At 35.9% G+C, this 22,937-nt stretch overlaps 1 protein-coding gene across 1 annotated transcript; it reads left to right on the top strand.

Moving 5' to 3' along the window:
- The first annotated feature begins 16,072 nt into the window (after positions 1-16,072).
- Positions 16,073-19,060, top strand: LOC134840488 (uncharacterized). The gene is made up of 4 exons (XM_063856326.1): positions 16,073-16,521; positions 17,693-17,758; positions 18,315-18,467; positions 18,819-19,060. Exons 2-4 carry the CDS (start codon positions 17,710-17,712, stop codon positions 19,058-19,060), a joined length of 444 nt encoding a protein of 147 aa, XP_063712396.1. The 5' UTR covers positions 16,073-16,521; positions 17,693-17,709.
- The last annotated feature ends 3,877 nt before the right edge of the window (positions 19,061-22,937 follow it).

Below are 22,937 nucleotides of genomic sequence, written 5' to 3'. Positions count from 1 at the left end.
TTTCAAAGCATTGGTTTTGTTTCAATCTAATTAATTTTTACTTTAACTGAAACTTTACAAACTTGTAAATTTACCATGTCTGATTTCGAGTATTTTCATTTTTTTTTTAAATACTCAAAAAGTTTCACTTTATGTTATATCGACTTTGTCAACATTTTGACGTATTTTGGAGGGCAAAATATATCCATTTGGGATTATGTGTTTCAGTTTGAATGGGTCGTACAAACTTTTAAATTTAGTTAATTTTTTGTGATAACAGTTTTATTTTCGGTTCAGCAGGTTTTGACCCAAAGTTTGTCGCCTTTGTTGCTGCTCAGTTAAAATTTTCCATTTTTTATGGGCTGTTTATAAAATCTGAAGTCTTTGTAGCTGTAATTTTTCAACATTTGTCAGTTTAATTTTTCAAATAATTTTTTACACCATAATTTTCCAGAATTCTTCGTAAGTTTTGTTCAATTGCTAATTTGAATTTCAAATGTCTTGCTTGGCATGTTTGCCTAGAATTTGTGTTTGATAAAAACAGGTATTATGAAAGTGTGTAAGATTGGGTTCTTTAAATTTATTTTTTTGAGAGGCTTTGGAAAATTTTATCGTTTTGCAAAAAATATTTTATCTAAAACCCTGCTACCGAATTTCCAGAAAGGCGTACTCATAGAAAGACCGCCTGAATTCTTGTGTGCCTGCATACTATTTGGTCTCTTTTTGCTTAACTTTTTGTCTACAGCCTTCGAAGACATCTTTGTGGGGAATAGTTAACCGATATTTTTGATATTTTTTCCTTTTTTCAAAAACTAACCTACCAAATCTGAGATTTTGGTTTCAATGAATAGAACGTATTTTAAAAGATTACCTCCTTTAGCGGCTACGTCCATTTTTTTACACATTAAGTTATGGCCATCGGAATAGTCAAATTTTTGATTTTGTTTGACCGTTTTTGAACCTTTCTTAAATTTTCTCGAAATATAATTTTCCAAACCTAAGATTGCGGGTTCAATGGAGATAACAGATAGTGGGAATTCTCCTGCATTAGCGGCGACTCATAATTTATCTACACAATAAGTTAATGTCCCTGGAAAAGTCACTTTTTAAAAAAATTTTTCAGCGTATTTTTTCTAAACTTTATGAATTGTACCAAAAAATACCTCCCTTCATCTGAGGTTTTGGTTTCAATCCGGAAAATGGGCTGTGGGAAGCCTTTTTACATACGCGACTACGCCCAAATTTTTTCGACCCAAAAACTTATGGCCCTAGGAAAAGTCAAAACTTCGCCGATCTTTGAAAATTTTTTGGCTTTTCTCGAGAACAATTTACGTTTCCGAGAATCATAACTTTTTGTTTAAAAAATGAGCGTAGCCTATGCAGAAGAAATTTTCTCAGACAGAAATTTCGATTGAACACAAAAGGTTTTTGGGTTCAATTGAAATTTCTGTTTGTGTGAATTTCTTCTGCATAAGCTACGCTCATTTCTCAAACAAAAAATTAGGATTCTCGGAAACGTAAATTTTCTGATTTGTTTTGTCCGCTTCGCCTCTGTGTGAAAAAACTCAATCTTGAAAGACTCTTGAAAATCAAAAAGCTATTCTGTGATAAGTTTTTTCTTCGGAAATAGAAAAATGATCGAAGAAAGTCAATCCGTTTTTTTGTTTCCTTGAGTTGATGACATTTAGCAACTTATTGTTGGCTTTGTTTGAGTTTCACGAGTAGTGGGGTATGAAAACTTTGAGTTTTAAAACTCTGTAGCTTGAAATTTTTTATGTTTTGGATCAACAGGCGTCTACCCAAGTATTGTCTTCTTAGTTGCCGCTCGGTAAAAGGCTAGGAATGTTTATTTAACTCCCTGAGGATGCGCAGCATGGGAGACAGTTTTATCTTGTTGAACATGTTTCGAGACAAATATCTGAAGACGTAGTTTCAACTTTATTTTTTACATAATTTTTTGACTGAGTTGCATCCGTCTCATTTTCTATCCGCCAGCTTATAATTGAATTCTATGTTTGTCTTGTATCGCTATGCTATGATAGTGTTCAGTAGTTCGGCCTGTAAATGAGCTCATCTTTTTAAGATGAAGTTTCGTCTCGTCCATGGCTTGTAGGGGGATGTGGTGGGTAAATAGGTGAACGTTTCAAGGACTAACTTATTTTTTTCAGGGCCTAGTAGATCTCTGCGATTCGTTACATATTTCCTGCGTAACAACTTGAATCACTCGTCAGCTTGATTCATAATAAATTTAAATTTCTCAGGATCTGCGGCCCACTTGGTCTTGAGGACACGACTACGCCTGGGACGGCGAAAGTTCTACGCTTGAATCCTCCCAGGATATGTTTTTCAAAATAAAAATGTTCAGTGAAAGAAAAAAAATGTCGAGCCAAGAAAAATATTAGAGTTTAAGAATTTTAAAGCTCAAACTTTTTTCTAGGTAAAAATTATATTTCCGGCTCAACTGGTGTTCTCTTAATTTTTGTCGGCTTAGTTACGCCTCATAAATGTTTCTGAATATTTATTTATTCAACGACGGCAATATTCAATGAAATTGAAATTTTTTGACGTTTTTCTATTATTGGCTTTCATTTCCTTTTTGTCTGCGAACTCGCAATGCTAAAGTTAGTGGGATATCGGAAATGGTGCAAAGCTCAGCTTTGCCTTTGTAGTGCAACATATTTCTTTCACATATCCTTCTTTTTGCAGCGACTATATTCTGATCCTGTCAATTTTGATCTGGTCCAGATGTGATGATGTTTACCAACAATTTGCTACCGGAAAGGCTCCTGAGAATAAAATTGGCTTTCATCTCGAACTATTTTTGTTCGAATTCGTAATTTTTTGCTTAAAACTTTTCGTGAAAATTACTTTTGTTGAAAAGTTAGTAGCGACGTGGGAGTGATTGGAATATGTGATAAAAAATTTTTGAATAGATGAAACTATTCATTTTTTGAATTGGTTTCGTTTTTTGAAATAATTTTCCACAGTTTTTTTTTTCAACTGGTTGTTCCGATCACGTCACTCAGTGCCTTGAAGAAACTTTGGCAAAAACTGTTTACTTTTACACTCGGTTTTAGGTAGTTCTAGGAAAGTTCATATGGATCGATCATGGTCTCAAAATAAAGCCTTTTTGCTTGTGATTCGCTTTCAATTTTATCAGGAACCTTGTGTTCCTTTTGTTAAAATTCAATTAAACGTTTTTTGTAAAAATAAAGCCCCTGAAAAAGTCCTGATTGGTTGAAAAAAAATCATCACCTAGTTACAGAGCTAACAATTAAAAACACTGTAGTTGTGTAGCAGAATTGTAATTCAGTTTGCAGAAAATGGAACTTTTTGGACGAACCGAGATAAAACACACAGGTAAAAATACGTCATCATATAACGACAGAGATGGTCATGTTTCTTCTGCAAAAATCTTAATGGAAAAAATATCATAGCACATGGAAACCACAGCCTCGTTTGACGTTCAGCGAGTCAAAAACTGATTTTATCTCACCTTTACTCTGAACACTCAACAATTCAGCATCAAATTTGTACCAGGAGACAATGATTATCACGTAAAAAACCGCTTCCATTTTTCATTATGTAGCGAAACATCATCAATAAACAGTGTGAACTTGTTGGGATCGCTTATCTCGTTCTTTCTGTTAAAAAATCAATCCATGACTTATCCACATTTCTGACATCATCATTACAACAATCGAACCCGGAGTTCTCATCTATCACAAAGATAGCTCCCTTGATGCTTATATTTCTCGTTTATTTATAATACCTGACTCCATACATATTGTACCCGAAATAATCGATTTTGATGTCCATCATCAGTTAACCCATGTTTTCTGTAACAAAAACTCTTGAGTGACCAGACTTTGCGACGTTGATGATGCTCTCGAACTAGCTAACCAAACATTCCAACGTGTTGTTATAAGATGAACTACTTTACCAATGCTACTGCTTAACAACGCTTGTAAAGCAGAGCTACAAGCTATTGATTGAAAAATTGAAGAAAGCAAAATTCAGAATGATTGGATACTCTGTATTATTACGATCTCGACTGAACTAATTTCGATGAGCTGTTTTACGGGATAAACATAAATTTTTTGGCACGACTTCATTGGATGTGATTGTCACTCGGACATGATTTTTGTTCCGATCATTTTAAAAAGTGTAGAGAAACTTTGTATTCAGGTGTTTTAGTTTTTCTGTGTTCCCCGCAAAATTACATAACCTAAATTATCATCTAAATGGGTCGAGTTATATATCATAAAAAAACTCGTGTTTATATCAGTCGTGTTTCGAACGATATAAAAAATTTTTATATAGGAAAAAACAGGTCTTATTTCGAGCTAGTAAAGTGAGCGTGCAGGCCTACAATAGCCTTTTGAGCCTAACTTAGCGTCTTTTTACCACCGACAAAAATCAAAGCCAGTAACACGTTGAAGCTGCTTTGTTCCATCCGTAAATTTGGATCTTAAATTTTTTTGAAGAATACAGAAAATCGTATAAAACACCGAATATTCGGAGAATGTTCAATTGTTTTTAACGAACATACGTAGGCTAAATTCGAACAAATAATGCATCACCAGTGTCAATAAGTTAGTAATTTTCTTTCAAGGTCTAGTACAAGTGTTCATATTTTGAACTCCTTTTTTTATATCGACTTTTTGGCTGTAGCAATGTTTGCAACTGTCTTTCAGGATGTTTCGAAAAGTATTTTTTATGAACTGCTAAAAGACTTGAATACAGATGATTTGAAATACAGATGATAGAACTCCATTTTGTTATTATGAAATAGTTTCTCATTTTATTGTTTCGATTGACCCTTTGTCAACCCACTCTTGCTGTTTTTGGCAATTCCTGTTTTGAAATCGGTTCTAAATCTTTTGCGACTGCGGATAAAGCTGGCTTTGGTAATTCTCACGCTAATGGACAAAATTAAACGCAAAATTAGTATTTTACTATCTAAAATGTCTATTTTTAAAGCCAATTTTGGAACTAAATGTACTTGAAATTTCACCGAAAAAATTACCTCGACTGAAAGAAAATTACTTTGAATTGCATTTTTTTGTTCAAAATGTCTCTCATCGCATCAATTTTTTCTATTCTGCTTATTCAAAATAATATGTCATAGAAAACGTATTAAAACGGTAAAAACTGGCATTTTGAGATCCGAGAAAAAACTGATGCAGTCGGCGATCTAAAATTTGGGAAAAATCTGAATAAATGTTGTTTAAAAAAGTCTTTCAAATACGCATTGTAGAGAGAAAAATCCTAATTTTGCGTTTAATTTTGTCAACTAGTGAACGAATTTTGAAAAGGAGATTTGAACGTTTTCGTAAACTTTTTGAAGGCTCGTTTCTGCTGAAGAAGTTTATTGGAAGCATTTCTTCATCCTTTGATAAAACTCTCATCATGCAGTCAGCCATGTGAAAATAAATCAGGTTTTTTCACAAATATGGCGCGGGAAAAACACATGCTGTGGGTATAATTGACATAGTCATAAATTGGTATACATTACGGATCAGATGTTGCCTATTGTTATGTATATCACTCATGCTCTAATAACTTGCTGCGTTTTAAATATACTGAAAAACTTCAAAAAGCCTAAAACTCTTCCGCAGTATAATTATTGACTTCACAAAACCCATTGGCTTGGCTTGCTCTGATAGATAGCCACCTAATTTGACGACTTGAGTGCGTGTAAATCAGTTTTTGAAAAAAAAAATGTGCAAAACGTAAATAATGGCTTATGGCTTGCCTGATCCATTTCATAGAATTAACTTTAGTACCTTGCTTCAGTCACTTTTCTAAAAAATCTCGCCTTTTTAAGGTCAATAAATTCAAAAAATTGAAGGCTGAGCCATGAACATAACTTTTTTTTCTGAATCAAAACTAGTTTTGCTGGTTAATTTCACGTATAAAACTCTTCCAAGCTCACAAAAAACTTATTTTTAGAAAATTAGCAAATGTAATTTTGTTGCTAAAATGTGATCGAACTTGCTTCAAAAGCGTTAGTTTGTATGATTTTTAAGTTTTTTCAACCATTTTTTGTTTTGAGGAAAGATCAAGCGAATTTTTTCACGATGTGTTCAATTTTCAATTTCTTCTAATATAGAAATGTTTTGCGACACCATGTAGTTGCCAGTTTTTTATAGTTTATGCCCATACTTTGCACTACTTAATTGTCGGGACGCCCTGCAACACAAATCGACTTCTTCATAGACCCCAGCCACATTAGAATATTGACACTTCCAAATTTTGAAATATTGACACCTCTTGAATGGACACCACCGGAATTTTTCTATACCATAACAATTATACACAAAGTTTTAGAAAAAAATTAATCCCTTTTTGAGAGGTCCAAGCAAAAAAAAAAACTGGTTTTTAAACGCACAAAAAACTTAATTTAGTTTAAATTTAAAACTATTTAAAGCAATTTTGAGATTCAAGAAAGTTTTAGGCTCCATTTTACCTGTTTTTGATGAAAATTGATCCACAGTTGACACAAAATTGACCCCCTAATATTTTGAACGCTCGCAAGGAAAAACACTTTTTTGGTCGAAAATTGTCCATGATTGGCCTGTAATAAAAACTTAGTTACACTTCATCCTAATCAATGTTTCCTTTATTTGAGCTATCAGAATCAGTAGAATTGATCTGAAAATATTCGCTTCCTGGTTCATAAAAATCAGCTCAATTCACACTGTGAACAACAGTTTCCAAGTCGGGTGTTATTTCAGTTTTATTGAAGTCATCTTCATATCCATATTCTGTAGTGGTGACTTCACATTAGAACATTTTACAACAGCTAAAAGATATCATAAAAGAAACATCCATACAAGTTAACTGATGTCCATCGAGCGCGCTTCAAGAATTCTTTGTTCAATGCAATCATGCCTCGGTCTCCGATATGATGAATGGGATCGACGGAGACACATGATCGAAGGTCTGAGAAGCGCGAATCCAAGACGACATCGAATCCACCAAAGCACTTGACTATACGAAGTTATTTCTTTTTTCTCACTGATCACCGAAGCAAGTCTTTTCTAAAACGTGGTAGCAAATTTGCCCATGCCTCCCGTGCGCGAAAGAACAAGAGTTGTGAATAAACTATGTCAACTTTTCTGATACGTTGCTCATAGCATCTCATGCACACACTTGGCAGAGTACCAGAATTTGATTTGGCGCAAGGATTGAATACTCTGACATCGAAGAATGCCTTCTCAAATCTGCACCCCCCAGACTCCATTGGCTGAAATATCAAGACGCCCTTCGTTGTCGCTAATTGATGTTCTCAAAGCCAAAAACTCGCCAGCTAACCGCTCTAAATGAGGTTCGACTTCAACATTTGAGCAAACTTCAGTCAACATTTCTGCTGTTATGTCTCTCAATTCATTATGCCGAATAGCTGGGAAGCCTCCAGTAAGACAAGACAAGCAATGCTTAACCGAGAACGTTTTTCCACAAACACAGTGAGAAGGGACATCTTTCAGCGGCCAATTATATCGAAAGTGCAATGCATCTCGAAACGCTGCTTTACTCAGGCAAACACCTGTTCTTCTGCCTCTTTCGTGAGCCAGTTCAAATGCTTTTGAGTATGGAGAACTGCGTTCTGATTTTGTTTTCGAGTTTAGTGAGATCACCATTAATTTCATCTTGGCTACAATCGATCACTCTTATCATCTAATTCCACTTAGGATTGAAACTATGCTTAAAAACTGCAAAAGCACAATGTGGCTGTGTCTCAGCGATGTGAGATAAACTCTTTAGCTCACTTATCAATTCATCTGACGTTTTGAGATCATGTTGTTCAATGAATTTTTGCTGCTAAATATTTGTGTCCCTCTGTTAAAATTGTTATAACACTCTGCAAAGTCCAAGAGTTCAAGTTTAACAATAAGCTTAGTCTTGGAAGTTTTGTTGGAATATCCATACTCCGGTCCGAGTTCTTTCAACGCTTCCCATCATGACTTCAGTTCTAGTTTTCGACCTCCAGCTGAGTCATCTGCATACCAAAATTGCTTAACAAGATCATGGAATCGTTTAATGAGAGGTAACAAAGCTATACCATATATTGGATTACCTTCAGGCCCGCCCTGAGTTCTTGCGACAAAATCAATTCTCCGTCTATACCTGCAATGAATGGCCTGCACTGAATGCCTGCATTGATTGGCCTGCATTGAATGCATGATGCTTTGGCGCTTTTAAGAATGAGTTGAAAGCATGTGGATGTAGCAATTCATTATCAATAAAGTTCAATGTTCAAATCTCGATTTATAATTTAAAAAAAAATTATTTTCCTCTTAGATGCTTCAGATGTTTTAAACGTCGATAATACCTGGTAGGGTGGGAAACAAATTTGGCGTAAATTTGACTTTTTCTAAGACATTTTGCAAAAATTCAATTATGGTATCAAACTGAAGAAGCCTTGCCCGTGATTCTAATTTGAATTTCAAAATTTTTGCTTGTTGTCGGAAAATTTCATGTTCAGTGTAGACATGTTTTGAGACTCCTTGTAGTTGCCGTTTTTGTAAGTTTATGCCCATACTTACTTTGCACTACTTAATTGTCGGGACCCCCTGCAACGCAAATCGACTTCTTCATAGACCCAACCCACATTAGAAAATTGACACCTCCAATTTTTGGAATATTGACACCTCTGAATTTCCAAAAGTTCAGTTATGGTATCAAACTGAAGAAGCCCTTGTTAACGTTATTGTTGTTGTACGTAACCTCAGTTAGATAAATGTTTCAGGTGGGGTTTATGAATTAACGTATTGGTTTTATACCAGTTTTCATATGGTAGCAGTATCTAACGATGACGTCTGGAAACAACTGTAAAATCCCGCCTATCTGGACAGATGACAAGAGCTTTGACAACTGGGCCAGTGAGATTGATCTTTGGCTTGTTGTCACCGATCTCAAGAAAGAGAAGAGAGCTCCTTCCATCGTGTTGTCACTTCAAGGCAGAAAGCGAGATGTCGCCAGGGAAATACCTCTAGCCGAGCTAAATCACGTGGACGGAGTTCAAGTTTTATTAGCAAAGTTGAAAGAGTATTTTGCTAAAAGCTCGATTGACAGCTCATTTGAGGCGTATGTGAATTTTCAAGAGCTGACAAGGAAGTCGGGGCAACCTATGATGGAATATTTGCTGGCGTACGAATCAGCATATCAGCGTATTGAAAAGTTGGAGATGAAGTTGCCAGAGTCTGTACAGGCTTGCAAATTGCTGTATGGGGCTAGTCACCAAATGACTGAACGGCAGATGGTTCTTGGTGCCACGAAAGATCTAGACGTCCAATCCATGAAAGGGACGCTGAAACGGGTGTTCTGTGATACGTTAACGCAAACATCACAAGACGCCAGGGAGTTGAATCAAGAACCAGTTTTCAAAGTTTTCCGCTCGAGAGAGACGTTTTTTTGAAGCCTCCCAAAAGATTTGAGTCCCCGGATAATTTGTGGAATCTTAAAAAATGTGTCTATGGCCTTGTTGATGCCTCAAGACAGTGGCATGATCGTGTGAAATTCGAATTATGCTCCCTAGGACTCACACAGTCCGCGGAGGACCCATGCATTTTCTATCAAATGACAAGCGAATCGGAAGGTATCATAACAACACACGTCGATGACTTCTGGATGTGTGGCAATCACAGTTTTTTTGAGGCTGTTGTTGATAAGATCAGCCATATAACCGACGTTGGCAAGCTGGAAGATTTACCACACAAGTACCTTGGTCTAAATTTGAATACCACTGATACCGGTGGCCTGAAGCTCGATTTGGACCACTATAAGGCGAAAATTGCTGAAATGGAAGGCTTTGGTCGTAACAAGAGTTCGGATCTTCTCAACAGTCAACAAGTCAAGGAACTACGTACTTTGATTGGAAAACTCATGTGGCCAGTCATGCACGTGAAGCCTGAGATATGTTTTATCTATCTTATTTGGCTTCACAGTTACCTTATCCAACCGTGGAATTGATAAAAATAGCGAATAAGGTTGTCAGACACGTTCTGAACGGCCCTCCGATTGTTTTGAACTTTCAGGCATTGAAAAACTGGTCAAATATCAGTATTATTTGCTTCACAGACGCTTCATTCAACAATAATGTCGATGGGTCAACTCAGTTTTCATAGCCCTGTCCGTGACTCTAATTTGGATTACAAAAAAATCATTGTTGTTAGAAAGTTTTCTGCTGTTTGCACAGCAACCGAGTACCTTTTTCGCATGTAACATACTTCGCTCCGTTGGGAGGGAGGTCACATTTGTGTTTCGTTTGTGTTTCATTAGAGTTATCTTGGGTGAAGAATTTTTGGCGAATAAACGAAATGTTTTGACAGATATTTATATTTTTGGAAAAGAAAGTCTTTTTGACTTTCTCGAAGACTAACCTCTCAAATCTGATATTGTGGGTTCAATGGAGATGACGGGCAGTGGGAAGCTCCCCTGCTTTATCCGCCACTCACAATATTTATTACACAAAAATATATTGGCCTCGGAAAAGTCAAATTGATGATTTTTTGACCGTTTTTTTAACTTCGTGAATGTTTTAAAAATTTTCTTGTCGTATCTGAGATTTTGGGTTCAGTTCAATGAACCGGTTATGGGACACTCATTCGCTAATGTGACATGCGACTACGCCCAAGTTTTTGTGACACCAAAACTTATGACCTTGGTAAATTTTTAATTTTTTGACCGTTTTTTGAGTTTTCTGGAGAACTGCCCTCCCTCGAAATGACAGAATGCGTGAATTTCTTCTGCATCAGCGGTTACACTCTATTTTCCCACATAAAATGCTACGATTGTTGGAAAAATCAAACTTTTGGTTTGTTGACTATTTTTTGGACTTTTTCGCTAACTATCCTGCCAAATCTGAAATCATAGGTTTAATCGAAACAATACGTTGCTGAAAATCTACCTTAAAATTGGCTCTAGGTAGTTTAATTGCAAAAAAGTTATGGCCTTTTAACAAGTCAAAGTTTTGAAAATTTGACATTTTATAATAACTTTTTGACTTTAGGCCATAACTACCTTGCCAATTCTCAGGTTGTGTTCAAGCGAGAAACCCGGTTTGGGTAATCTGCACAATAGGTTCATTTTTGCATTTATTGACGATTGTTTTTGTTTAAATCCGTTAGATGTATTGGCTAAATTTTTTGTAGGTGCTCAAAACGAGTTTTGAATAAATTGCACTCTATCCCAGTTGTAATTTAATTACTGACTTACTGAATTTTTTAATTTTTGTTTTGATCATTCAAAATTGGCAGGGATTTCGCATTTGGTTGTGATTTGGTTTTTTTCGGGTACCAAAATCAGGTACCACGCAAAATTAGGTACCACAATAAATTATCGGAATGGGTCTAGTGAAATATCACTTAGGGAGTACAAAAACTGTTTTCCAATTGGCCTATTTTACTATTAGTATCGAGTATACCTAAGTTCTGTTTTTTCGTTCAGATCTTTTTATCAGGTCACGCAGAAAAAACTACATTTTCTTGAAAAAAACTTCTGTTTGTTTTTTCTTAAGACTATGGTCGAAACATTCTGTGCTACTTTCACAAAAACCGGCTATCCTCGTTTGAAGTTTTGCTTATGCTTTGAACGGTTATTGTTCCCATTGTTAGTCCTGTGTAAACTAGTCATAACATTGTCTCAGGGTCGAGAAAAATGTGTGTGAACTTTTTGAGATTCAGTCTAAATTCGATCGAGAACCGCGATCGAGTAACGCACGTTATACAGAAATCTACTTTTTTAAGAATTTTAGGATAAGAAAACTTAATTATAGTATATCGAAAACTATTTTCGGATGTTTCGTTTTGCGCTTCTATGGCAAAAAAATCTCCAAAAAAATTCAATTATTTTGCGAAAAATTAGAAAAACAATTAATTTTGATTTTACATTTTTTTTTATTGTTGAATATTCATTTTTTGACAACAAATGTTGTCGATCACGCCTGATTTACTAAATTTCTACACGATCGTGTATTTTTCGAACCGCACCACCTCTCATGGATTTTGGGGCTTCGTAGGTATGCTAGAAACCTCTAAATGTTGCTAAAAAGTTTTAGTATATTTTAAATTGTTCGGCTGCATGACTTCGAGTTTTGTTTCGTCTTGATGGGTTTCGACTTGATTTTTATTGGCTTTGTTTTATTTTATTTGAGTAAGTTAAGTGGAAAACGACATACGGTTACATATGGTGAATTAGTTTGGATTTCTTCTGATTTTGATTTTTAAAAGCGCGAGTTTACTGTTCTTACCACATGATTTTGTTTGAGTTTTTGTTCCGACCAGTAGGAGGAACTTTGTATTTGGGTGTTATTCATTTTTTGACGTTTTTTCCTTGGCAAAATCTGACATCACCAAGGAACTTCAGCTTCAGATGGGGCTAGTCTGTTTCAAGAAGTATTAGTATTATAAATTGTTATTTAATCGCTATTTCAAAAAAAATAGTCGATAAAAAGCGTTTTAAAACATGTGATATTATTCCACTTTTACAGCGAATAAAGCGAGAGTGTAGAGAGTGAAGGGTTATAGAAGGCTATAAACTAATATTTCAGCTCCTTATACCAATTTTAGATGCTTGATCTTGCTTTTTACAAACATTGAAAAACTTCAAAGAATTTTCAAAATTGTAACTTTTTTAAAGAGAAAAATTGAAAAGAAAATGTTGATGATTTAGAAAATATATCTGTAGATAACTGAAGCCATTTCTTATTTTTCATACTTAATTTATCTCCCTCTGCGTAAACAAAACAAATGGAACAAATTAAAAATGAATATTTGGCTCGATCATTTGGGCTATAAACATGAATATTTCGGCTTTTTCTAGAAAGAATTAATGTGGTCAGAACCTGATGTGCTACTTGCAAATGGAACTGGTTTCACTTGTTTTGTTATGCTTTTCGATATTTTATTTTTTTTTAGTTTCTTTTATATTCAAATCTGAAGGATTATATCGACAACTTCTATGCTCGGAAAATTGTAGGTTATTTTTTCCCGGCCATTTAAGTTATTTTTTGAATATACATATTTTTTGAATATATAACTTTTTCTGCTGATTTTCTGCAAATATTTTTGCTCTAACAGTTCGCTTTCACTTATAAGAAAGCAATAGAAAGATTTTTATGACAACTCAGATTTTTGTAAACGTGATGCAACTAATTTTCATAATTATTTGCAGCTGTTTGAAAAAAAAAATTTCACATCAAATTTTGAACAAAATGTCACCTTTTTAAAAATTCTTTTCTTATAATTTTTCTCTTTTTTTTGTCTGTTCGGTGCTTCAATTATTTTTAATTGTGCTCAGGGGTGGATCTAGGATTTCCTCGAGGGCGGGGGCAGATTTTAAAAGAAAAACCCAAAAATTTTGTCTACCTTTATTTTTACTTGAAAAAATATATATATCCGAGCGCTCTTAGAAAATTTTTATGACCCTATTTCGACAACATTTTCTCCACTGCAGGCGAATTATTGAAAAAAAAATTGAAAATATAGTTTTTGAACAATTTTTGAAAACTTTTGGACCGGAAAATTGCATTTTTTCGGCGCGTGATCGCCTTTAAAATTAGTAAAGATTGGCGCCGAAGCCGCCTTCAGAAAACTTTTAGGCTTAATCACCGCAAATATGTGTTATAAAATTGCAAATACCTAAGGGTTGAACCCATAGGTTGGTGAGTGGGTCGAGTCCCTGAGGAAAAAAGTATCCGTAACCCAACTCCCCACCCCTCCCCCTAAATCCGCCCATGATGGTGCTAGTAATCCATTTCCGCAGCTTTTCATTTCTATGGTTTGAAAAGCAGCGGAAATGGATTACCAGCACCATCAGGGGTGGATTTAGGGGGGGGGGGAGTTCAAAGCTTAAATACTACAAATGTATGTCTATAGATAGGCATGAATCCATCTTTTGGTGTTGTTAGTAAGATTCGGGTGTAGATCTGGGCGAGGGCTGCAGTCTTGCCCAGTGTGACCATTACAATTATCGGACATGGTTTAGCCTTGTTCGGGCCAGCTTTTATGTGAAATGAGATGCTGTTAAGAGTAGTATGTGTAGATCTCTTTTTTCCTAAAGCCGAGCTGATTTTCCAAAATTAACGTCAAATGCAATTTTATTTAAATTAACACAGTGATTCATAGGTTCCAATAGCAGGTGCAACCATAGCTGAAAAGTAACTCAAAAAGGTTCTAGGCATTTTCATTTTTGAAAAAAAAATAGTGAAAGATATAATCTGTTTTGCATTGAAAAATCTCTTAGTGGGAAAGCTAGCCTAGATTTCGTGTTGTTGCTGAAAAGTATGTGTTTGGGCAGATTGATAAAGTTAGATTTAACGGGAAACTTCCTCTTGTGAGGCAACTCATATGAGCAGGAGCTTCCTTTTGAAATAATCCATTTCAAAGTATCGAGAAAATTTACTGCCGCTTATTTGAAAAATTACTGACTGCTAACATGAAAACTAAATGGTCATTGTAAAGGTTATTACCGAGAGCACCAGCAGATTTGGGGGGGGGGGGGGGTTGGAAGCCCCCTCCTCAGGGATTTGACCCCCTGGCGACCCAAAGTGTCCTCCTTTGTACTATTTTGAGATATCCATTTTTAGCTGACAGACCTTAAAATTTTTCTAAAGGCGCCAAAATATGCTAATTTGAGAGGGGGGGGGGGGGAGGTAGAGCGCGCCAAAGAACGCAATTTTTTGGTCAAAACTTCCCAAAAAATGCCTAAAAACGCCTTTTTTGGCCTGTTTTTTTCCTGTTTTTTGGCCTGTTTTTTTCCTAGATCCGCCCTTGACAAAGAGAAGCAAAAGTTTTTGAAAAAAGTCGGATGGATTTCAGGACTATTGGTTTGGAACGCCCAAATGAACATTTCAAATGATTAGTTCCCTAATCCATCTGATTTTTTTTCTCGAACAATTTTTTGCCATCGAAGAATAATTCAAAATAGACAATGTTAGCTCTGTTAATTTCTAGGGAGCAAAGGTTGCGGTTAGGAACCATAACCTGGAGTTAGATTAACATTCGTAGCGATCTAAATATAGATAAGAGAATTGAGTTTGTGGGTTAGGCAGCAAACGGGAAACGGAACTTAACATTGTCCCCCTTGGTTAATTAGTGTTAATAGGGGATTAACATGAACTGCATGGGGACTAATTCATTTGGACCATGCGAGCAGGTCCCTGTCAGGAATTTGACGGACAGAAAGGTAGTGTGAAACCCTAATTTGATCAGGCAGGGAGAAAATATCCAATTGGGCGAAATGAAAGCAAACCGATTTTGTTTGCTCTTCAGATTCTTCCGAACGGATCAAATTATTCATATAATTTTTGCTTTTTATGCGAATACATTAGTTTCTATTCTGTTTTTCTCATTTTTTGAATCTTTCCAGTAGTATCATTCCCTGATTTGATGCACATTTACCTAATATTTGTCATAAACAATTGTTTTATAGCTGCGAAAATGATAGTATTGAAAGTCAAATAACTTCTAAGGACTTTTGACAGGTTTTGGTCAAGTAGTCGTTAGGTTGATCGAACGCGGTGGTACAAAACACCCGAAATTAAGAAGTGTTGTTTTGTTGTTTGTTTTTGTTTGCGTTTCAGTCAGTTACCCAAAAAGTAACGAGGAAGTTCTCTCGAAAATCAAGGAAAACCCGAGGATTCAGAGATCATTTGCAAGTGTTGTCAAAATTGCGACACGATCACCTGTGAGCTGTAAACAGTTTTGTAAACATGACATAAACTTATTTTAACCGTTTGTAAACACGATAAAAAACCGATTTGACATTCAAAGCTCTTCTCTCATAGTTCCAATTGTAACAGTTTTCTTCTTAATTTAAAAAAAAAAAACAATTTATTTCACTTCCTAATTTCTTCAACTTCGGGCAGTTTTTTGAAATGCTAAGAGTAGGTATCATTATTTAGGCAAATTTAATTTTTCATTTTCGTAATTAATTATACTACTGCTGGTGGTAAAATTCCTTTGAAAGCAATCACCGATAGCGAATTAAAGAGGAGATTTAGCAAACAGTGCTGCGAGATTAAATTATTAAAGGAACTGTGAATATCAATTTTACAATGAACATCTGATTGAAAAATGTCCCGGCTAAAAAAAGCACGCAGGCTGTTGTAATAGCTTCGACCAATGAGATTGCATATTGCCTCAGCCAATCGCGTTGAGGGAAAAGATGAAGCTTGCCTGCCATGGAGTATTATGCTCTTTTCCAACAGTGTAACTGGTCTCAGTTTAAAACGCCTCTATGTTTAGAGCAAGTTGGTTTAATTAACTGAAACTTAACTACATTCGTCTCAAATACCAATCAGTATTCATTTTCCACTCTCAATTGCGTAATCACTTACCAATTTAAACTATTATTTCGAAAAATTCCTTAAAAAAAAAGAAGAAAATTGGTCGATGATCAATATTTAAATCGGTCTTTCCTGCTGTCGAGTTCATTTTAAAAACGGAGAATTTTGGCAGACAGAGTTGCAGTTGAGAACTCCTGTTGTGCTTCGCTTGACCATCCATCCGCAAACATCTCCTAGTTCCACACAAGGTTAGTAACAGCAGCTGCAGTGCGGAGTCCCTACAGTTTCCGACAAGCTTAAAGTTAGACTTCAATTTTTGCTTAAAAATTAAATTGCAAGACATTTTTTTTCCCAAAAACTGATTCAATTTTTGCACGAATCATCTTGTAATTTGAAACTGTAGAATGGAGATCTTCGAAAATTGTTTTGCAAATAAATTATTTACTTCAACAGTCTAGGTGAGTTAGTACAAAAAATGAGTGAAATTTATCAGAATTTTCTCAAGAAAAATTATGATAAAGTCTAACTACCGTCAAAATCGAAACCTCTGAATTAAATTTGCTCAGAGATCCCTGGCACCTTCATGCTTTTTTCTCCCAATAATTTTGTAGAATTCTCTAATACAAGTTTCAAATTGGAATATAAAAGTTGTACCAATGGTGACAGTGAGCTGACGATATTTATTCATTATAAGCTACTGATGCCTACATGTATCTGCTATGATTTTTGTTGTATTGAGTTGAGGTGATCGCTCTTCACTCGGTTGCGAGATTAGATAAGTGACACTTCGATCAGATTTTCTCTGTTCAACTGCGACTGACCAAAATCGAAGTGAGTTACAGAAAAAATCACGGCGCTGCAATTAAGACAGGCATAGGTGTATCTTATGAAGAGGTGCTCAATTAGCTGGCGAAGAGTTCTCGCCTCTCAACTCACAGAACAGTTGAGTAGCAGTTTAGCCAGAGATGATTGAACAGTACTTGAAATGATGGGTGAGAGAAAGATAAAAGTGAGATCGTCGAATTAATCAAAAATGTCGGCGAAAAAACTTAAATGCAAAAACCAATTGTGCAAAGCTACCATTATAGCATATATGTTAAAAGTTTTTTAATCATTTTTATTTATTTTTCACACTGAAGGCGTGAAAATAATATCAGCTTTTCATAATTTAACGGTAAAGAAGTTTTTGTCTTCAAATAATTAAATAACATAATCAGCAAGAATCATTGAGATTTTATGTTTCTGATTCACAGTGTTTAAGTTTTCAATTTGCTGCTCAAATTTTACAAGTTGTTGTTAATTTCAAAACAGCTACTTGAAAATCTTTAATCTGACGGGCTTTATTGCCTGAGTTGTCTTCGTAAAACCAAAAGCATATCGCAAAAATTGGTTGGCAAAAATTATTTTAAATTATTTTAGGCTGACAAAGTGATGCTATGACGCTGGCCATTCAAATTGCATCTGATTTTGCTTCAAACGAACCTGGTTAGTTGCACCCTTACTTTTCCCAGGTAGTTCTCGACCTAATATCTCTGACTTTCATATCTGGTTCCAAATGATCATCAGACATTGCAAAGCTATTTTTAGATATTTCACAGATCATTTTTGTTTTGAAATAGATTATTCGACCCCGGTCGAATGGAGAGTTGGTAAACTCTAAAACACTGACTGCAGTTGATGTCGTCATTCGGCTCATCGTGGTTCGGGCAAAAAGTTTAGCGTTTTCAAAAATTAAATTTCTACTTGTTGACAATATACAATCAAGCCACTCTGAACAAGATCTGAACCTGTAACTTGTAGGAACCTTTTTGGAACCAAGCTGGTATTTATCCCAGCAGGGGAGGGTCTCAAATACTTCTCCAAATACACCTATAATGAGTTTAATTAATTCTAACCATCAATAAGTACCCGATTAACTCACCTTTTGTCTCGCTAAGATTACTAATCTTGGTTAATTTTTTCGAAATTCAGATCAGAATTTACATAAATTGTTGGTAATTTGACAAAAGTTCGCTACACAACTTTTTAATTTTTGTTTTAGAAACATTAACCGCGAATCAAAATCAGTTTTCTCCTGGATTTGGACTGGAACGCGGAGACTTCAGCATGGAAACACAGCTTCTCGGATTGTCTAATTCTTCGCCCGTTAAGAAGGCCTCCAAATTTTCAGTAGCTTCCCTCATCGGTGGATCTCGTACGTAAACTTCCAAGATTTTTATTGGTTTTACCTAACAATCAATCCTGTACAGCCTCTAGGCGGTGCTTTGACTTTTGAAGTTTACAACAAGATTTTCATTTTTTAAAGCTTTTATTGACTTGTCTAGGTAATATTCACTTGAGGACGTATCGTAAAACTGTGATTTTGCAGTTTTAAAAGCAAGCTCAAAAATTAGGTGTTGTTTCCTCTGAGTTCGATCAATTATTAAATTATACAGCAAAAAAGTTTTCATTTGTTCACAAGCAAATTAATTTTTTTTTTTAATTTGTTTTCGTTTTCGTTAAGTTTAGATAAAAAAAAGATAATTTTGATTGTAATTTTTTTTAGTCGATGAAAGTTCAAAATCTTCGAAATCTCCGCCAGCCAGATCATTTTCCAAGAGAAATGACGTCACTGACCATCCTAATAAGCAAGAAGCCGATGACTCAGAGTTCGAGGACGATACTGACGTCATTGTGGACGATTTGGACGAGTCTGAAAAACCCAACCTGAGTCTGGAAGCTAGTCGGAGTGGAATTGGAAACGAGAAAGAAGGCAGCTCGGATGACGAAGATGCTGGTGAGTTTTAGCAAGTGTATAATAAATAAGTTTTGAGATCTGAAGACTTCAGAATTTCTAATTTCCTGCTTTCGACTCTTTCATTTCATCATAATTTCCAGACCTATTTCAGAAGACCTATCTCGTATCTCCAATTCATCGAAATCATATTTTGAGCGATAATTTTTTCTTGTCTTCGAAATTTCAAATAATGTGTTAGTACTCAGCTTTTCTACTATTTTCCTCCCAGAAATTACTTGTCGCTTCCTTGAAATTCACAGTTTTTCGAGTTTATGCTGCGTTTTCATTTTTAAATCTTAGTTACAAAGACACCATTATCGGTCCCAATTGGCTTAGGAGTGAAACATCAGTTACAAAAATGAATCGTGGTGGTTGAACGGCAACTGTGGTCCGTGTGGCATTTCCAGACACTCGGAGCCAGAAACTCCATCAAAACTTCCTTTGATTATCTCGTTTAATAAGCAATTCCTTTTAATCGCTCACTAATTTTGTTGATTGGTAAATACGAAAAAATGAATTTATCAAAAGTAGTGTGCGGAATATCTCGCGACGAGATGATAACTTAGTTCCTCGTTTCTTTTTCCCTGTTTTTTTCTAATCAAGGGGTGCTTAAGGCGCTTCTGTGAGAAAAATGTTTAAAACTGGCGCCCTGCAGCCCACATTTTCATATTTATTCTTGTGCTTCTGAAAATACTAAAATACTGAATTTTAAATTCTCAATTAGATCAATCCCTAATTTAAAGATTCCCAACATACTTGATTGGCCTAAGTTGATGTTAGGGGCGCCAACAGACCAAAAATTTGCCGTACTTTTTGTTGTGATGGGCACTTTTAAGGAGATTTGAGCTCATTTTGGTTTAATGGAACTGCTAATTAGGATTTGAAAGGCTTTTGGTGGCTACATTTAAAATACAAGTGGGCAAATTTAGCCTTTCTGTCCCTAAAATTTGAGGTTTTTATTTTTCTGCCGTCGATTTGCGGACGGAGAATTAGCTGTAACTATTATGAAGAGCTTCCGTTGGCGTCATACCTGCTTTCACCTCTTAAAATTCACTTTTTCTTTATTTGATGCTTCCTTTTCTTTTTTTCATATCTTAATTAAAAGTTTTTCGGATTGATTGCGATTGTAGTATTGTAAAACAGACATGTTCTAGTCGGTTGGGTTTTTTGAAAAAGAAACTGAGAGCCTTGTTGCGTTGGTTGCACATTAGTTCGGGAAAATGCTAAATATGGCGCCGGCCGCCCGCTTTCTCAAGTCGCAGATTGCTTTTTAGGAGAGTAACTTACACGGCATTTCTTCTAATTAGCTACCCAATCTGACAGGCTTAAGTTAGTAGCAAGGGTAACCTTGGGGCGTTGGAGAAGGCCTTTGTTTGCGGGATCTCAAACGAGACTGGTCGACGCCCCTGTGCTTAGCTCGGGTCCTGTCCATCACGCGAAACACTGAAAAGAACCGCCTGAGCTGAACTAACTTTGCAAAATACGATGGTGTGTATTAGCCCTAATGAGTTGATATTTATAGGATTGATTGGGCTAACTTCCCTCTGAAATGGGAAGGGAGCCCAATTGTACCTTAGTCTGTAAAGTACCTATAAATTGTATTTGCCATTTTGGGTGAATGTTTGGCGTTATGATATTCATTAGATTGACTATTTGCAGTATTCAGACTAAAGATTAACCCAAAATTTGCAGTGAAATCTCTGGTGAATTTTTTTCAGAAACAGGTTTCATGTTTTTTTTTGTGGGAACTGAACGATATGTTGAGGATCATTTTTTGGTTAGTTGAACTTTAAAGCGAAGTTGCAATAATTGAAAAATCTTGATTCAGTTTAAGTTCTTGTAGCATCAATTCTGGAGTGCTTTTTCTGCGTATGTAAAAAATCGGGTCAGTGGTCGTAATTAGTACCCAGAAAAACGAGATCACCCCAAAATTAACAGGCAAATTTTAGGTTTTAAGGAGCCAGCGAGAAGTTTGTTTCACTTGAACTGTATTTTTACTGATAATTAAGAAAGCCTTCACTTATAGTGAATAAGTGAGCAGAGAATGTGGTTTGGGAATAAGAGGTCATTTATACTATTTGTTTTGGCTTCGAACTATTTTTGTCCGAAAATATCTTATGCCTATTCAACCAAATTGAGTTTCCTTCAAAAAAAGTTCTACTGTAATGAAATAGTATCTTTAAAGTCCAATGTCCGCAGAAAGTCTGCATCTTTGAATCGAATCTTTCTTCAAATTCATCGTGGTTTAGTTTTTTCGGCCTTTCTAATTTCAATGCTGATCATCTTTGTCGCAAAAGCAGTGATGCATCTGATTTAATCTTCTGAAAACTGTTGGCATATTGAAATATAGGTTATACCAAATAGGCTAGATCCCAATTTAGGCTTCAAGGAATCAAACACTATAATTTTTTTTTATCTGTGAAATAACTTAAGACTATGTTAGTGTTATGCTGATATAGAATCGGATACCTTTAAGATTTTAAAAATTTTGTTGATTTCAAAGTAGAGTTCGAGTTGCGTCTCGTCTCGACAGAATCGGGAGGCACTGCGCGCTTACGGCGACTGACTGCCGGAATTTTTTCCAGACATTGGCGGTCTGAAGTGTGGCGACGTTTGGACCCTTTTAGGGCTCTATTGGGTGCATTTGGGGGGCCTAGTAAGGACTGATTAATCTGCATTAATGGACAGTCAGTTAATATTGAGGCAGGAGTAATAGTAATAATTGCAGGCTTTGTTTTTATCATTGTTATCGGTGGATAAGAGTGACTTAGTTAATAATGGGTTAGGCTGACTGTTGACATGTCAATATGTTCGATTACGTCCAACTTCTGAGCCCCTTTTTGTCTTTTCCCCCCATTCCTTCGATTCCCAGACTCCGCGACTAGGTGTGAAGAAAGGGATGTCTCGAACGCATTTGAGCGATTGGATTGCTATGTTTTCCCTCCTTAATTATAGGTCTGCAGCCTAGTTAGTATTTAGGGATAGGATAATTGATGCGTTCGGATAAACCCCTAATTATATTCCCCTAAAGCCGCCTCGCCTTTGCATTTCTCCCGATAAGTGCAGTCTCTCTATGCTCCGGCTCACCACAGTCAAAGCAAGCAGCAAGGGAGAAAATTGAATTAACTCGCCCCTACTTATTATGCTCACACTTGTTAGCGCTCATCGCCTTGGAATCTTTTGTCTTTCGATCCTGCTTAAAACAATGTTTCCAATTTGCATTCCATTCAATATTCAAATCTACCTTTGCTTCCCAATTTCATCCGCTCCTCATTGGGGCGCGTGCCCAACAATCCGAAGCCCAAAGGACCCCCCTCCTAATCTAATCTAATCAAGCAACTTTGTGATCTGAAGGCACGATCTCAATCCGACAAACGAGAAATACACAGTCCTATGTTCCCCATGTATAATTCATCACCAAATTCTGGAAAGGTTAAATCGAAAGATGAAAAAAAACATAATAACAGCCAAAAAACGTTCACATGTTTATCTTTGCCTTGAAAGCTGGTATTTTTAATGTGTTTAGATGAAACCCTACACTTTTAGGGTAATTTCAAGCCTTAAATTTGGCCTTTTCAAACTCTGTGTTGCTATGATGGTTAAGAGCTATAACTCTTTATGTTGAGAGGCCCTCTTTCGAGCTAAAAAAAATGACAAAACTTCAGAAAAACACCTTCAGTTGAGGCTTGCAAATCTCAAGTTGGTTCTCGTTTCTTCGTCACAGCAATCCAAAACTCTATTGAGCATATTAGAAAGAAATCTTGCTTAGCAGCACTGGGTCTCAATTAATATGAAGCATTGGTCATTCAAGTGCCTTTCTAAAAGAGCTGCTCTCAAACATAAAATCTGAGATGGTTTGGTGACTCTTCATTGAATAAAGTCTAATAG

The sequence above is a fragment of the Symsagittifera roscoffensis genome, chromosome 1 (genome assembly GCF_963678635.1).
Source record: "Symsagittifera roscoffensis chromosome 1, txSymRosc1.1, whole genome shotgun sequence".
NCBI classification, from domain to species: domain Eukaryota; kingdom Metazoa; phylum Xenacoelomorpha; order Acoela; family Convolutidae; genus Symsagittifera; species Symsagittifera roscoffensis.
The sequence above is the reverse complement of the archived record's forward strand: the minus strand, read 5'-3'. Positions and strand labels throughout refer to the sequence as shown.

Coding starts and splice junctions, on each gene's coding strand:
- LOC134840488 (XM_063856326.1), top strand. CDS start 17,710: ATGACGCTGGCCATTCAAATTGCATCTGATTTTGCTTCAAACGAACCT. Junction 17,759..18,314: donor TTTTGCTTCAAACGAACCTG/GTTAGTTGCACC, acceptor TTTTTGTTTTAG/AAACATTAACCGCGAATCAA. Junction 18,468..18,818: donor TTCCCTCATCGGTGGATCTC/GTACGTAAACTT, acceptor AATTTTTTTTAG/TCGATGAAAGTTCAAAATCT.